This window comes from Protopterus annectens, chromosome 13.part0 (genome assembly GCF_019279795.1).
Source record: "Protopterus annectens isolate FY-2018-M chromosome 13.part0, PAN1.0, whole genome shotgun sequence".
Taxonomy (NCBI): Eukaryota; Metazoa; Chordata; order Ceratodontiformes; family Protopteridae; genus Protopterus; species Protopterus annectens.
In genome coordinates, this window is record NC_056747.1 from 818,188,941 (window position 1) to 818,206,939 (window position 17,999).

A 17,999-nucleotide genomic window follows, 5' to 3' on the forward strand; every position below is an offset into this window, starting at 1 on the left:
GACAGAACAAAAAATGTCAGAAAATCAGACCAGCTCTTTGTATCATTCTCTGAAGCCAGAAAAGGTAGACCAGTGGCTAAAACAACACTTTCAAAATGGCTTTCTGATTATATTACCTTTGTTTATTCAGCTGCTAAAATGCCCTTACTACACAAGATTAAAGCTCATTCTACCAGGGCAGTCTCAACATCTTCTGCATTCCAAGCCAAATTGCCCCTTGATAACATTTGTGCTGCAGCCACTTGGTCTAAACCTCATACCTTTAGCACTCATTGCAAAGCTAATAAGGCCTCCAGGGACAGGGCTTCCTTTGGGTCCACGGTCCTGAAGAATGTACTCCCGTGAGCCACCTGAGATTGAGGGTGCTAGGGACGCTATCCATCAGTGAAGAATGAACGACGAAATTGAGCAACTTCACATTAAGAAGTTATGTACTCACCATAACGTTCCATGTGAGTTGTTCATCTCGCCTTCATTGCTATGTCCCTCCCTCCATCCCCCACCTGGCTGATAGTTGACCTAGAGGCTGGTCTCATCCTGGTTATTCAATCCTTCTTCCGCTCTGTGGGAGGGTAGTTCTCTTACATGGATATGGTACAAGCAGTAAACAAGATCTGAGGTAATTCCAGCAGTGCATCATGGGATAAGGGGCTTGGTCTCGAGCTACTGGTAAACCTTGAGCTTTGCTAACGGCCGTGTTGGGGCCGATGGTTCAGTTCCGAACCCATCAGTGAAGAATGAAGGCGAGATGGAACAACTCACATGGGTTGTTATGGTGAGTACATAACTTATTTCTGCTTTGTAGCTCACATATAATAATATGGAGTTTATTAATTTCAGTGGTGGTAGCACTTGGGGGGGGTGTACACTGCTGTGACATGTATCCCACTGATTTCCCTTGGTACACAGAAAGGTCTGCATTTTAGTGTCAGTATTTCCACATCTTCGGAGCAGTGTGATTGAATCAGCTTACAGTCTTTGCACCATCTGCTATTAACATAGATGCGTACACGACCACCTTTAGTACCAGTCTGTGCTTTACATGTGCGCTAAAGAAAGTTAGCACATCTAGGTTCAGAGCATTGTCAGTAATGTTACTATGCAGCCAAGTTTCAGAGAAAATGAACAAACAAGTGTCCCTCACCTTATTTTTTGTGAGCTCCGTTCTCAGATAGTCCATCTTATTATCAATTGAGCAGGCATTTGCAAGTAATACTGAAGGTAATGCAGGCCTGTCATAGTTTCTCTTCAGTTTAGCAGCAGCTCCACCTCTGCAGCCTCTCTTTCTAGTTCTTTCACATCTTTTTTTTTTGTAGCTGCTCTAGGGCATTTCAGAACCATCCATGTGAAATTTCAGAGCACTGATGGCATTCTTTTTAAAATGCAGAGATCCAGAATTTCTGTAAGTGAAGTAGCCCCCGAGTACTCCGCAGACAGAGATTCAAACCAGCAGCTCGTTCTATAATCCATTTGATTTCCAGTAATTTTCTTCTGGTATAAGTAGTTGTATCCACATAAAACCGTCTGGAAAGTGATTTTTTCGTATTTTTGTGTGCAAAAGAAGCAGGAATAAGCATTTCTCCTTGACGAGCTAACAAAGTTGCAGCCTCCCTGGGCACCACATTTTAGAAATCATAAGTTCATAAGAGGTTACGAGGCTAATGGCCCTGAGGCCCTTACAAGCCTAGCCAAAGTTTATCCCCAAAAAAGAAACCTTAGTCAGCACCTACCGCCCCTGTCGATGAGGGACACAGGTGGAACCCCTGGGACAAATTTTTGGTTTCCCATTCACTCATCAAGGTTGCATTTGAAGAGGGTCAGTGAGGTACTCTGTTCGACGTGTATGGGAAGTGTATTCATAGGTTCATAGGTTAGTACTAAGCTAACTGCCCTTGCGAGCCATTTTAAGCCTAGCCAATTATCCTTTGTGAGACTCAAACCCTGCACCTTGTGTTTGTAAGGCAAACACCTTAACCATTAGGCCACCCTCCCAACCCAACTATTCCAGAGATGGGGCAGCCTTTGGGAAACAAACCTCTCTCTCCAGCAGGTTTTGTTGATGTCTCATATTAGATTTAGGCCTTTTGAGTAGGTAATGCTCGAGGAGTTAGATTTACGGATATAGAATATCTCTAGTAGGGCAGCGTCCAAAATTGCCTTGTAGGTGAGACATAGATAACCTCTGAGCCATCTGTGCGATACCAAGTAGAATGATAGTGATTTGAGCCTGTCTGCATATGACAGATGTTGGAGGACATGGATTCTCTTTGTGAGGTATTTCTGTGGCCTTTCCAGTTGGTACATGTGTTTGGAGAGGTACATACCAAACTGGGCATTATACTCCATTATTGACCTAATGAGGGAGGAGTACAGAGAGGTAATAGTAATGTATTCCGGCTTTTCCCAGTTAAGGGTCGCCACAGCGGAACGCCGGTCCGCTTATGATTGGTAGTAGATTTTTACGGTGCCGAGGTGCCAACCCAACACCCAACCTTCAACAAAGGCACACCCTTTCATGCACGCACCTACCTGCATGTCTTTAAATGTCACTTGACCATGGGGAACTGAAATCATTCTGAATAAAAATAACTGCAACATCATCTACAGTAATATGACACAATGTAACAGTTATTTGTACATTTATTAATTTTGGATGTAGTGCATTGAGTGATCAAACAACCAGTTATGAGTACTGCTTGCAGATATGCAGCTCTGCCTAACCTCTCTGTTTGTTGCACATTCTTCTCTTATCTGACCAATAATCTGAGACATGCAGTCTGTAATCCATTCTATATCATTGTCCTTAAAATGTGTGGGGATATTAAATGGCAGTAACAGAATATGCAGTTGCCAAGACATGAAAGGGATGTTAGATGTTAATGAAAAGAACCTGTGAATTGTGTGCTGCTTACTTACATTTCCAGCCTTGACAAAATTACAACTAACACTTTGTAAGTCTAACCTGACATACCCACTGGATGTAGGGCAGTCTGCACTGCTGTTGTGTTTTCCTTCTCCCTGTCACTAATCATTCACAATTGCAATCCATTAAAAACAAACATGGAGGGAGTGTCTGCACTATGTTTACATGTGCTACACGGAGCCAAATATTTGGGATTCAGCAATTCTAATAACCTCCTTTTTTCTGGATGCAATTCCTTTACCTATGAGATGAACCAAATAAAAGGCTTTTCTCACCACTGCCTCTACATGATGGTCGAATGTGAGATTGTCGACCTGAATAAAATGAACTGCAGACCTGCTGGCAAAAAAAACAAGTAAACCAGAAGCCAAAAATTTAGCGCTTTCATCCACTGTTTAATGCGTGAACTTCCTCAGAAACATTTTCAAATCATTTCCAGTTCCTTAAATAACTTACTAAACAGGAAATGACATCATGACCATCAAACTGAAAAAATAACAAATGTGATTTTCTACAAAAATGAAGTATTGTCATAATGATAAATAAAAAATGTGTGTATATATATATATATATATATATATATATATATATACATATATATATATATATACACAAATGAATATGTATATACACATATATACACATACATATGTATAAATGCAAAAATACAGTCATAAAAATGCAGTGTAAATTCATGCTGTGTGAATAGCATAATAATCAACTTGAGCATATGAAATGCATATCCAAAGACCTCTCCCACATAGACACAACAATCATGTGCATACACACTCCGGCACACACCCACACACACACACACACATGCACGTATAGACATGTACCCCCCCCCCTCCTCAGGTCTGTCACCATAGGTTGTGTGCTTAGGGGGTTGCCGTTGATGTGGTAATCAGTAGGGACCATGTTTTTGCCGAATGGCACAGACGTCTTTATCTTCCAGTGCAAGGAGAGCCTCCAATGAGTGCACTTTCAGGTTAAGGCTCCTAGAGTTCAGCAGCATGACCTTCAATTTGCTTTTTGACAGATCTTTTCTGTTGGAAGATTTGTCTTTGGGACATTGCCTAACAAAGGCACAATGGGGGAGATAAGAGCTTTGGCCAAGATCTGGAATCCCCGGGATGACAGGTGGAGGGCCATCTCTGGCAAAGCATTGAGGCCTGTCAGCCATGTCATCCCAGGCAGACAGATACTGGATCCCCTTGGAATGACACCAGAAACTAAGCCAATTGTTGAAGTAGGATGCTGCTTATGGCTAGGGTCATACCTGCCTGGGACACATACTCTGAGCGCTCAATCATTTCTCTTCATATAGTCCAGGGAGGTACGTCTCAAGTCATTCACACCAACATGGACAATGGCAGAGTCATACTTGTACCTGTTGTGGAGAGACTTAAGTGCATGCGCGATGTGACGGATTCTGGCACCTGACAGAAAACTGACAGTGACCACCTCCTTGTCGAGCCTGATGAGGGGGACATTTGTGTGTCTCACAATTGAGCCGTCATTGACGAGTATGTTTGGTTTATGGTTATGCCTTATGAACTGTGTTGGTTTATTGCTATGCCTTGTGGGCTGTGTTTGTGAGACACCTGGTGTGTTGTATGCTGTGTGTGATGTGTTTGGTGTTGTGTGTGGAATGTTTGTGAGTGTGTTTTGGAGAGCTGTGCTGTTTAGGTAAGTTTTTATTGAGGAACTCTGCATAGGTGCGTTTATGGTATGCTTAACTGTGTGATGTGAGTGGTGTAGTGTTTGTGTTGGCAATCTCCTCTTTGTCAGGAGTACTGACTGTGGCACAACAGAGCATGGATTCCAGGTTACTGATGTAGATGCATTTCTCGCAAGTAGAAGAATTATGTGCTAGGGGAAGAGGGTTGTCAGTGAATATGAGGCATTTTTTTCATGTTCACACAGCAGCCTTCTTTGACACAGACACATAGTGGTATGGCTTAGCAGGACTTGTATGTATGTATGGCCATATATATTAATCACCAGAAAAGGATTAGGGTTTGTAAAAAATATAAACACTTCCTTCCCATTGAATCCCGAGTTGTGTGGATTCGAAAGCAGTCCTGTTTGAGATGATGAGACACCCCCCCCCCCCCCAAGTGATACAGGGCGCTAATGTCCAGGAGAATGAAGTTCCAAAGGGGCACTTGATGGTTAGAGAAGGAAGGAAAATATGAAATTTGCACAGACAGTGCTATTTTACCTAAATATATATTTATTTTAGTTCCACACTCTCTGCTTTGTTGCGATATTTGTCTTAAGCTAGATCTGCTGCATAGTAGTATCTGTCTTATAGAAGTTACAGTACATTTATCACATCAATATTGAATTTTCATGCATAGTATTTGAATTACCATAATTACTTTTCTGTTTTTACCTACTGCTTTTGTATTGTTATTTGAAAGTGGTTTTAGACTCCACTTTTAAATAATTTCATTGCTGTCTTAAATGTGTTTGATTTGCTTATCATAATTCATTATTTCTTTTTGGGAAAAAAAACACTGAGTTCACTTGATATTTACCCTTTGATTATATACCTGTATTTGTTGTTTAGCCAGAATTTTTAAATGCATCCAATCTGAGATCTAGGATTCAACTGCTATTGAATGTTTTATATGAGAAGTGACATCAGTCAGATGAGTATGATCTGCATATGATTTACCATAGCAGTGACTTTTCCTTGAAGTTGTGTTGCAATAAGCTTACTTAGTACACTGTTCAAATTTTATTTGCAAACTAGTCAATTTTGGCACCCTTTGTTTCCCATCATGCATGTAGCTGCTTCCATGGTATAGAATGCTGCTTCATCACATAGCTGATACAGCTGATACATACAGGCAAATCCCAATCCTTTCCATTTTCCTTTCATCCATTGTGGTGTTAGTATTTCCCTTTCTTAGTGCCATCTACTGTTGTGAAATTTTATTATATTTTTTTTCTGAGTTATGTTTGTACATCATTTTTCTTGTCTTCTAGTGGTCTCCTTTTCCCTTCTTTAATACCTGTACATTATGAACTTGTATTTACTTTGAGACTCCTCCTATGCGGACACTGGCTGTCCCTATTTCTTTCCATTTTAAAGTCAACTTGTTTGTAATGCTACACAGCCAGAGCAACTTTCTTTCAATTATTAACTTTGAAATGTTTGCCAATTGCTGCCCCTAGCTCAAGTATAAGTTGGGTCTAAAAGTCTCCCCATGTACATTAAGGGACTGAAAAAGCAACACTATCACACTAGTGAGTCCAAAGTGTTGCTGACCTGTACTTTATGTTTGTGGGGGGGCTTGTGCAAAACTGTACCAGCCAAACAAGATACAATTCTTGTGAATATAACAAAATAGGGACAACAAATCCTTCATTCAGGAAGATGTTGGGAAATATCCCTGAAAATATGCATTTGCAATTATTGTTTTAGGGTTACAAGCTAACAATTACCCATGAGCTATAATTCAGTCCGTCATTGCCATTACTGTAGTGTGCCACTGTTTTACAGCTGATGTGTATTGACTCAATCTTAATTGACATAAATTTGTAAACAGACTAAGTATAGCTTGAAAACATTGAACAACGTGGTTTGGACTTGAATTGTTTGCAAATATCTTCAAGGTACTGTTTTAAACTTGCTTCTACTCCAAATCACACACTTTCTATACAACATGTAATTTGTTTCTTTTAAGCTTGCAAGCAAAACCTCAAACTTTTTGTACCATACTGATTTTGTAGCTCAACTGTTCAAAGTGACATGTATGTTTTATACTGAATGTGTAGCTCAAATATTTCAGTATAACCTCGGTGTACCATACAGATTTTGCAACCCTGCTATCACTGTGTGACTTCCCTGTTTCCTTGCTACTTCCATTATGAGCTATGTAAATTTCTGTAAACTGCCAATGTTCCTAGCCTGTGGCTGAAAAGGGTCCATGAAACAACAACCCCTAATCTAGTTAACAAAGTAAAAAAGGAAAAAAAAAATAATTCTGACACTTGACGTTTTTTTTTCCAGCAGTGTGGTGCAACCTATCTCCTGCATGCCTGACCAGTTTTTCTTGCATTTCCCATCACCCAGCAGTCCATTCCATTTTTATAAACACCATTCCTTCAGCCAAATATAAAATAGCCTTACTTTTTAACTTCTCTGTGTTTGCAGTTTGCATTGATGATGATGATAGAGAAAGCTAGGTGGGATCTCAACTTTCTTGTAAACCATGTTTTTATTTTATTCACTTGTTTGCTGATGCAGGTCATTTGTACCACGTGTGCAGTGATGTGGAGCTTAGTGATGTCCTTATGGTATTGCCTTTATTTTTAATTGCTCTGTCCTGTTATTAGTGGCACTTGGACCTATCCATGCCCTTCTATCAAAATTACTCATTTTGATAGTGAGAGGTACTTAGCTCATTCAAGCACATACTACCTTTCTTTGAATACTTCCAAATAACACACATTTCCATATAGCATCCAGACATATTTTGAGGCCGACTTCCTTAAGTAAGTGACTCATTAATGGATACTATTAGAAATAGCAAGGGGTAACTACCTACATGCAATGGGAATATTAATTACTGTTTGTCTCTTGTTTTTCTGTTTTTTTATTTACATTCTGCTTTTCAAAAGTGAGAGAACTACATGTTGTTGAGGGGCTTGGTGAGAAATGCCATGTGAATAATTATGAAAATGTGCAGTATTTCCATATGTACTTAATATTTTCAAAACCAAGTTACTTATAGACTGTTAGATGGCATCAGGTGAAATCTTAGATAATTTTGATAAAAACTGTAATTGATATTTGTATTGTAAGTTGCACGTCTTGAGAGGTATCCAGTCTTACTTACGTTGCTGGTTAGACAGTTGAGCATAATTTTTCATATTTCTGTAAATGTCTCAATAAGCAACCATTCATAGAGGAATTTGGTGCTGGTGTGTGATTGCTCATGGCTGGTTAACAGAAGTGTGCAGACAATATATAAGTTTAGGTTGTACCGCTTTAAAAAAGTCAAGTTTGTGAAATTTTAAAGAAAAATATTCTGTGTTAGTGTATATTATTCCATTGCTGTAAAGAGTGTGAATGCATGGACTGTTATTGAGAAGACTTTACTAACAGTGTTGTTTGTACCTTTTTAATTGCTTTTGTTTTTACAAATTGGATACATTATTGTGTTTTATGCTTTTTAACTTGATTTTTTCAGATAATTTCTGGAATGCAAGGATGCATGTAGGCTGCTACACAGCATACATTTGCTGAGATGTGGCATTCCGTAGCTTAGAGGTGCTAGTGAGTTAATTGCCACAACCTATTTAAGATATTTTTCTCTCACCACCCTTCCTTAAGAGATTGAGAACAGTGATAAAATTGTTTTTGGTCAAGAGCTGACTGTGCCCTTTGGGATGTTTTTGGCTGTACGACTTTATATTTGAATGGGTAAGATCCTGGGCTGTATCATAATAGTTGTGGATATCTTCCTACTTGAGTGTGGCAGTGCCAAATTAAAGAAAATATTGTAAAAGTAGTTATAGGGTAGCTGAAGTGCTTTCTGTTTTTGTTTGTGCAGTTGTGGTACTTTCAGGTTTGTGACAAAGATTGTGTTTGAATATGTGCAAGGAAACTTAAGTGTCTTTACAGAGGGCAGCATGACAAACTTATTAGGGTAATATATATTATTTAATAAAAGTTTTTTAACTTTTCAAAAATATGTACTCTGATTTGACTGCCCAGTCAGTGTGCATATTGTAAACTGAGCATAAAAGGAGGAGTTTCAGTTGCAGAAATCTTTTTGAGTGACTGGACTTTTTTATTGGAATATGGTCCACTAGTAGAAGAATAAGAGTTTACCAGGCACAGGAGGAAATGTCTTGCTGAGTCTCTGACAGCCCAGTCAGTGTGCTTATGGTAAATCTCCACTGAAAATGGGTACGTTCTGGCCCAGTGGACTTCCCCGGTAATCAAACTGGAAATAAATAAATAAATAAATAATTCTCACAGAAGAGTTCTGTAGCCATGCTGCAGGGATATTTAAATAAACTATGCCGTAATGAGTGCTAGCTGCCAGACAAATGTCCAGGCAGCAAAGCACTCTGCAAGCATACACCTCTATTAATTAAAAAAGGGTGTGAAATTATAGTTTGGATTGGGAGCAGAAGCAGCTCTAAGAATATGGCACCCTGATACCAGTTTCAAAAAGAGAAAAAAAAGTATCAGAAACACCTACCATAAACAGGTACTTTGAAAGTGTCAGCACATATGCGCTGAAAGCATGCATAGTACATACTTCACACATCTGGGCGAAAGAAGGTATAGAAGAGCATTAAAGTCCATTTGTACAGTGGCATTATTTAAAGAAAAAAAGGCTAAGCAGTTTCTTTTTTAAAATAATGTCATTGTATAATAGCATTAACCCATGACTAAGTGAGAGTAATGAAAGATTTACCTACAGTTGGCTTTGTTTAATTACTCCAACCACTGGTAAATCCTGTGATAGACCCATTTGTGGATTATTGCTAAACTATTCTCTTACTTGTCTGCCAGTGCATAATGGCAAATATTTATGGCCTAGTTTTATGAGATGTTGACAGGGAGAGAATTTTTTTTGAATGGCTGACAACCACTTCATCAGCATGTATATTTAGCTAATGGGACTTGAAAAAGAAAAATTCTGGGGAGAGGAATATTTGGATTATATGATATTGCACGTTGGAGCTGTGCTACTGCTCCTTCCCAGATTTTCCTGGGGTCTTAACAAAAGGTAAATATTCCCATCCAGAGGCCATAGCATAAAGTAAATGTCATATGCTTTTGACTAAAAGCTTGTTGATTGTATCTGTCAGATTGTTCTGGTGCCTCCCTGAAGAACTTTTACACATACATTGTGAATGAAACTATGTGCTGTTTTTATTTAGAGAAAAGAAAATTAAGTCCCATGCTGTGAACTTACAGACTGTATCTTTGTCTATTTTAATTAATAAAAAAGGTAATACTAACATGGCAGGACTTTAAGGTGAACTTTGATATTTGTTTTTTATTTGATGTAGGCTACAATAATTGCACCTGTCTTGGTACTGTGTGTATGTATGTGTGTGTCTATATGTCTGTGTGTGTGTGTGTGTATGTATGTATGTATGTATGTATGTATATAATATGGGTCTACTTTGTTTCATTGAAAGCTCATTTCACTGAATTTGAATTCACCCTGACCAAATCGCTGAAAACTCATTTCACCGAATCTCATTTCACTGAAGTGAAGTACTGGCACTGCGTTGAGTACTGTAAGGCAAGTAAAGGGTATATGCCTTTTTCCCCACTATAGTGCAATCCTGGAGTTAATATATATGTATATATATATATATATATATATATATATATATATATATATAGTTGGGGGGGTGGGGGGCACAGTGCCCCACTTTGGGGGGTGTGTAGCCCTCCACCTAGTTTGACTTTATATTTCACCGAAAGCTTCAAAACAATACATTTTCAACCATAGACATGCATGCTTACAACACCAATGACTAACTCTTTCCAGAAGACAATATAAACCCAAACTAACCCCCACACCCCCCCTAACTATATATGCTAACTCCAGGATCGTACTAGAGTGTGGAAAAGGGCATATACCTTTTACTTGCCTTACAATACTCTACACAATTCCATTAATAATCTACACAATTCCAGTACCTCACTTCAGTGAAATGAGATTCGGTGAAATGAGTTTTCAGTAATTTGAGCTTTCAGCGATTTGGTCAGGGTGAACTGAAATTCAGTGAAATGAGCTTTCAATGAAACAAAGTAGACCCATGTATATAGTTTAGCAAAATGGCATTTGGCTTGGCAGTAGAGAAAATTAACCTATTTACCTATTTTGTAAAGCAGCTCTTTTTTCCCATCAGTTTCTCAGTTGAAAGGTGTGAATTGATTGAAATTGTGTCAAGTTCCAAGTTTGTGACTTAGAGGGATAAAGCCCTGACCGTGACCTGAATTTTTATAGCCTCTTGGACTCTGGAAGAGCAGGGTGGAGTACGGTTTGAGTGAGTGGTTGTCACTAGCTTACCCATCCTAGGGGGAGAGGAGGAGGAGCAGTGGCTTTAGCTGGCTGATTGTTACCATGCAAAAGGAGGGTTGCTAAGCATTATGATTCCAAGCTTGTTATAGCAGCCCTCATTGCTTATTGTTCTATGAATGCTCAGCTCAGCTCAGCTGCTGGGATACAGTTATGACTTTAATGGAAGTGCCTTCACTGAAGGACACAAACCACCTTCACAGCTGCCTTGGATGATTGCCCCCTCTGCTTGGCTGTTGTCACTGTACTGGGTGGTGAATGAATGGACTTGAGACACATTGAGGGAGGCTTGATGGTTGGCAGACATGGAACAGGACTGTAGACAAAAATATAAGCTTTTGTTAAGATATTGGCAAATAAAGTCTCTTTTAAAGTACTCGGAATAAATTAAATATGACATAACAAGTGCATTGCATCTGTATTTTTCAAGTTATGTCACAAAAAACTACTGAGTTTCATTATTTATTTTTTTTATATATTTTCATTCTTTAACTAACTAAACTTCGCCTAGGCATAAATGTGTATTGATGAGCAGTATAGAAATGTTGTCATCAGCTGACTTTCAGGTCTACCAAACTTATTCTCCTCTTATTTCTGTAATCATCATACTGTACTATAATGGTAGACATCTTACATACTTGGTATACTTTGAGGGTGCTGTATCCAAGGTCAAGGAAAATGTAGAGTGCCCATATTATAGCTGTAAACTTCCTTCACTGAAATCATGTCAGTACTTAATTTGTGTTATCACTTTATTTGTCGAAACATTACATGGTTGTGAATGGTTGCGGAGTCTTCAGAAATGTAAGTGTTGTCCATTTGGTCTATTTATTTGGCACATTGCAGCAATAGAAATTAATTTGCATCTGAGAGTTATTGTAGTAAACTATGTGGAAAATGCACATCATTTTAGGCTGTGAATGAATTTTTAAGTTAATGGAGAAACTGCGGAGACTATGAGAAATCAGGACTTTCATCAAAAGACAGGTCTTTTTTATGTTATGCATTGCTGTTCGAATGCTGCAGTATGATACTCTGTTAAACAAATACTATATAATGATTACACTTGGTAGTTTACAAAGAGTCTGTATTTTGTTGCTGAGTTTATTATGTCCTGCGCATTGAACTTGAAATAAATTATGTGCTGTAAATATATTAGGGACTGTGTTATGTATATGGCTGAACAGCGAATTTGTGAGAGTTGGGAGCCGAAAGTACCAGTGTCTGTTTTGAGTTGTTGGCACATCAGGGTCATAAAACTTAGATATTCATTTTCTGGGTAAAGTCTAAAGAGTACTTACTACCTGGAAGTGAAAGGGTTTCCTTTTCCAGTACAGTGTCAAAAAAGATGCGCTCTGTGGAATTCGTTCTTTATGAAAATGTTCAAACCAAGGATGCAGCAGAGCATGTGACTTTTGGGTTTTAGTACGTCTGATAAAGTTCTGTAACTTTCTGTATGGTTGAGATCACCTACCCATATTTGTGTGCATTAGTTCTTTTGTCTTTATCGGATACCTCTTGTGTCTTCCACTGCCTTAGGTGGCATTCTGGGCTCCGGACAAAAATAATTCCTTTGGATTCTTCACATGTGATTTCAATAGGGTACTGGCAGTGCAAGGCACCTGTTAATAAATAAGACTCAGTGGAAGTGCTGACCATAATTTCCAGGCTGGTGTTAACTGAGCATCATAAATGCGTTGTATTGATAGATTTTGTTTTTTGAGGTTTGTTTACATTGTTAAGAATAGCAATTGCATACAGTAGCTCTTTAAATAAGACATAAGAAATGTCTGGCACTGTCATTTTAAATAGATCTTTTACAGTAATTTCTTACTGAAGCTGTTTTTTAAGAGAAACTTGATATCATAAGTGCAAAATAAACTAGTAGTATTGCTTCACTACCTGTATTGCTTCTTTCTGTAATTGTAATTATTGGCTTGTTTAAACTTCAAAGGACAAAACCATTTGAGGCAAAAATCTCTTGATGTAATTTGCATTCCAGCCTACCTGTGTGAGCATAAAATGAGTGAGACGCAGCAGAGTATGTAACATACACCCTTGTGTCAGCTGTTTCCTGCGTAACCACTGACAAGAGCCCCATTCATAACTTGCCTTTTTATCCTTGCAGTGAATAAGTAATTATTCAATATAGAAGGCAGGATATTTGGAACTGGCTGTTTAATGTGGCAGCACAAAGTAATGAAATCTGCCGTTACTGGCAACCTGAGAGGGGAATGTAACAATTCTAGCATAGCTGTAACTTCATCTGCTTTAAGGGGCTGTTTATTTGGCACATCACTGAACCTTTTATCCCAGTGACTGACAGCTCTGGAAGGGTCACATTTACCTCCATTCTATCACTTATTGTAATATTTAATGGCAGACAAGGTTGAGTGGGACTGCGGGTAATCTGAACTTACTTTTCCACAGAGTGAAGGCTGAAGAGACAGCTTGATCCCCCACTATTGTGTTGTAACACACGACAGAACTTAACGTTTATATATTGACAGTAATCTTGATGATTACAGTAGAAAAAAATAAATAAATGGAGATTTTTAAACTCCCAAAGATGCTCGCTGGTAGCCTGTTTTCATCAAATTAAAACTTATTTAAACCAGAATTAATTGCAGTCTTACTGTGAGATTAATTTCTGATCAATGGAAGCTTTTGTACTCTTGTGTTTAATACAGATAACTAGTTTAATTGACTTCCTTTTCTCATTGTTTAAGTGACGCAAGCTCATGTTATAGAAAAATATGTTCCTTACACATTGGTTTATTGTTATTGAAGTGAAAATAAGTTTGATAGGCTTTCTTCTTTATCTCACTAGGATTCTTACTTGTAATTTTTTTTATAAAAATATCATTATGCATAACTCATTTTAATGTAAATATGCCGGCGTATTATGATATCTGAAATGCTTTAAGCAGCAGTGTTTTGATCTTGAATTATTAGAGATGTGAAAGTGAAGAAGTGATTAAAACACAGCTCTCCGTTTGTTTCTAGTTTCTAGCGCATTCAGATTTAATAAGATGCTCATTGTGCCTCATTATAGTTTGACTGTAACCCTTCACTTGCAGATTAGCAAACGAAGTAATGAGAGAAATGAGCACCATTTAAGAAAGATATCCTGCTTCTATTAATATTTTGGGTTCAGAAATAATGTAAGATAAATACTGACAAGCACTGAATGGAAAATCTGAGACTAATACTTTTAGACACAAATTGGAATAAATACAGTATTCACCTTGTTATTTAAATTGATTAATATGATCTGCCTTTTTGTAGCCAAACCTGATTATACAGAAAATAGTGATGTAACTGAATATGAAAAACTTATTTGATTGTGATTTTTTAACTGTACTAATTGACTGTTTTACAGACTTATTTAAAATTAGGCTTTATGAAATTTTTACATGATGCATGTACCTTTTTTATATTCTTTTTACTTCTGGTTTTAACAATAAACATCTTATGGGAGTAAAGTCTGTAAATTGGAGTAAAGATAACTTTGTCTTACAAGTTCTTTAATATACATGGTATGATTTTCCTGGGCCACACAAGTAACTGCTCCTTGACTATGCTGAGATGTGTTTTTCATCCCGCTCCCCAGAACAGTGACCCAGATCTGCTTCTAGACTTTGTGCAGCCTTGACACTGCAATGTTGTTACATTGGGTCACAAAACTACATTTTCACAAGTTTTTTCTTTTGGGTATTTGGGGTGCCTTTTTATCATTTAGTGAATGTAGTAACTTTGAAATGTTTTTTCCTTTTTAATAGACTGTTATCCCTTGTGCTATTTGTTGCTGTGCTGATTCAAAGCTGAAAGGAAAAGAGACTGAATGTGCAAAGGAGAATGAAAATGGAGGAAGGCAACGAGTGCCCAAAATTTATTTTGGAACACGTACACATAAGCAGATAACACAGATTACTAAGGAGATGAGAAGAACAGCGTATTCTTCTGTGCCAATGAGTATTATGTCCAGTAGGGAACACACCTGTATCCGTCCAGAAGTGTCAAGTAGTGTCAAGAGGAATGAAAAATGCAAAGAGCTGCTAAAAGCCACCAAAGATGTGAGTGACTTCTGTTTACTTGAAAGTTGATTTATAGAACAGTTAACATTGTAAGTTATGTTATACTAGTAAAGCTCTAGTAAAGCACGTAATACATCAGGGGACTCGCTATACTCCTGCTACATCTTCCTACACTGAAACACCGTACCTACACAAGTAAAACTAACAAACTCCCATGTTATAAAATCCAGCACAAACACCATCTTTCCCACTCCTGGCCTTGTTCATGTTCATCACCAGGTTGAGACCTCAAGTGAAAGCACAGACGACTTATTATTTATCACTAACTTTTCCCTTCTGTACTTGAATTGTTGCACCCTTAACTTTATCTCCTGCACTTGAATCAATAACATCGCTTCTCTTCTTTCTCTTTTCGTGTCCTCATCTACCAGTCTACCCTCTCATACATTTCCCTGTATACCCAAGTTATAAACCTTCCAGATGCACCAATTAAGAACACCCTGCTCTCGGTCAATATTCTATTACCACTATCCTTCTATACAATACTGATATCTTTCCTACTACATACTTTTATAATTTACTTCATTGTATCTCTCTTTAACTCTTTGCAAACGTTTCTGTACTGAAATGCAATAAAAATAACATTATCCCTTCTACAGTATAAATGTATTTAATTCCTGCAAGATTTTAGAGCTACCACAACTGTATAGACATACTCGATGTAAGAACTGTACTCTATATACCCTTCACGTAGTGATTGTTTTGTCTGAGAATTGTAGCTTGTTTTTCTGAGAACTGTCTGAAATTCACTTGTTAATATAAATGTGCTGTGATTGAGCTTTCTTCTCTAGGCCTCTGGTGAAAATGGGCTCTGCCCAGTTAGACTTTTCCCGTCAACAAAGACACAAATAATCTGATAATCCCCAAAGCTCTGCACCATGATCTTTTTAATTTTTTAACATTTTCTTTACCTGACGCAAGTTTTTTAAATAAAAAAATGAACTTTGTCTGTGGCTGTACATAAACTGAGCAGGATGCCTGAATGAATTAACTATGCAATGTCATTTGTTCATCTCTGCTTTATGTACCACTTAAGCAGTAGAAATCACCAAGTCTAACTTCAGTTCAACTATCCTAAGTGTTCCTTGGTTAAGTTTTTATTGTTTTATTTATCCTTTGTTGAGTGGATTAGTCCCACTGCGGGCTAGTGGCCCATTTTCAGAGGAGACCCGTGGATTATTTACACTGCTATGGGAAATTTAGATGGGGCATCATAGAACTTCCCTTCAACAGCAAGGAAGAGGTCTAAGGGAAGCAACAACATGGAGGGGAAAAGCTGTCGAGTTTGGAGGTGGAACGTGAGAATTTGGAGAAAAATTTGTTCCGCATGGAACTTCAGAATGTAAATAAAGATTCCCGTGTGATGGATATTAGAGATGAGCAGTATTTAACTATCTCCATGGAGAAGGAAGTAAGGGAGGCCATTGAAGTGGTGCAGATAGCAGAACTGGTTGTAGATGATGATCTGTTAAAAATAGTCTAGCAGGATGGTCCAGGTGACAGTTCTGCTACTTCAGGGGGTGAAATAGCAGATAATTTTTTCGGAAATGCTGAGGATGGTAATGTGGAAAGAACCATGGGATACGGCAACATAGAATGCAGCAGTTAAAAATTTTTGCTGCAGCGACAGAAAGTTAAAGAAAAAAGCAAACTGAGAAGGTGTCTGGTTTTGTAGCAGCAGATAATGTAGTCATTAAAAGTTAAGCAGCAGTGATGGCAGGCAAACTAAGTAAAAGTGTCTTTAAAAAGAAGAGGAAACCAACTCTGGGAATAAGAGCAAAACAATGACAATGTAATAGACAGATATTATGCATGGGGACACTTTGGTAATTGTTCTGGGTTTTACATTTCAAGAAATTTGGTCTTTTGTACATATCAGGACAGCAACATTTTGTGACTTAACATTTGAAACTGATGATGAAATTTCTAGAACTGTGTAAAAAAAAGACATTTATCCTTTAAAACAGTATTACTTGTTTTCTGATGGTAACTTAAAAAAAGTTACTTTCCAATTTAGAACTGATGTTAAAAAGAACACATGTAAGAACACAGTGTTAAAAAATGCATGCAGTCTCTTTGTGAAACTGTTAACAATAATGTTAGAGTTGAAAGAAACTTGTGGACTTGAGAGTGGAGATTGGAAGCTGTTTTTAAATGTGGAAAAAAAAAACATGGTGAAACACTTACCAAATGTTACTGTTGTGGCTTGTGATGGACAGTAAGATCTGCTGACCAGTCTAAATCATGTTTCTTTTGAGGGCACTTTTCTCATTTAATTAATGAGTGTGACAAGGTACAATTAACAACATGCTGGGAGAAAGGACAATACAGCAAGAAGGTGTGTGCTTGAATGCAGGTTATGTAAAAAAAAAAAAAAACAAAAAAGGGACACTTTTGGATGGATTGTCAAGAGTAAACTTGCATGAGGAGGACAGCAAGAGACTGGAGGAGAGGGTGAAGAAGAAAAGAAAATGCTGTCCCCTTATTTTTCCCCTCCATAATAATTTTTTGAAGTTCTAGCCAGTGAAAAATCTGATTCTGAAGATTAGAGTTACTAAATCCAGGAAAAAAAATATTCAGCTGGTGAAAGAGTAAAAATAAGGAAACAAAAATTTTAAAATATTTCCCCTAAACTTAAAAAGAAGAAAAAGCAACAAAGTTCTCAGTTCCTTCCTCCTATCTAACCTACTCTTCTTACCCTCATTTCCACCAATCACCCTGAATTTTCCACCCATTACTCCTACTACACTAACCATAACTTCATCTTCCGCTCTCTCGTTTCTACTCAACTAACCACTTGGTACCTCCCCTCCCAGCTCCATCTGACATTTTCATTTATTGGAGCTCCATCTACAACTACTAATACAGTTAGGTGCAAATATTTTGATACTGTACCACTCAAAAAAT

At 37.8% G+C, this 17,999-nt stretch overlaps 1 protein-coding gene across 3 annotated transcripts in view; it reads left to right on the top strand.

Annotated features, from left to right (window-relative positions):
* BRIP1 (BRCA1 interacting helicase 1) overlaps positions 1–17,999 on the top strand; it is a 2,367,390-nt gene that overhangs the window by 684,724 nt on the left and 1,664,667 nt on the right. For all 3 annotated transcript variants that reach the window (XM_044054537.1, XM_044054539.1, XM_044054538.1), the window contains one exon: positions 14,778–15,071. In XM_044054537.1, coding sequence (XP_043910472.1) covers positions 14,778–15,071 — 294 coding nt within the window. The remainder of the gene's footprint in view (positions 1–14,777; positions 15,072–17,999) is intronic.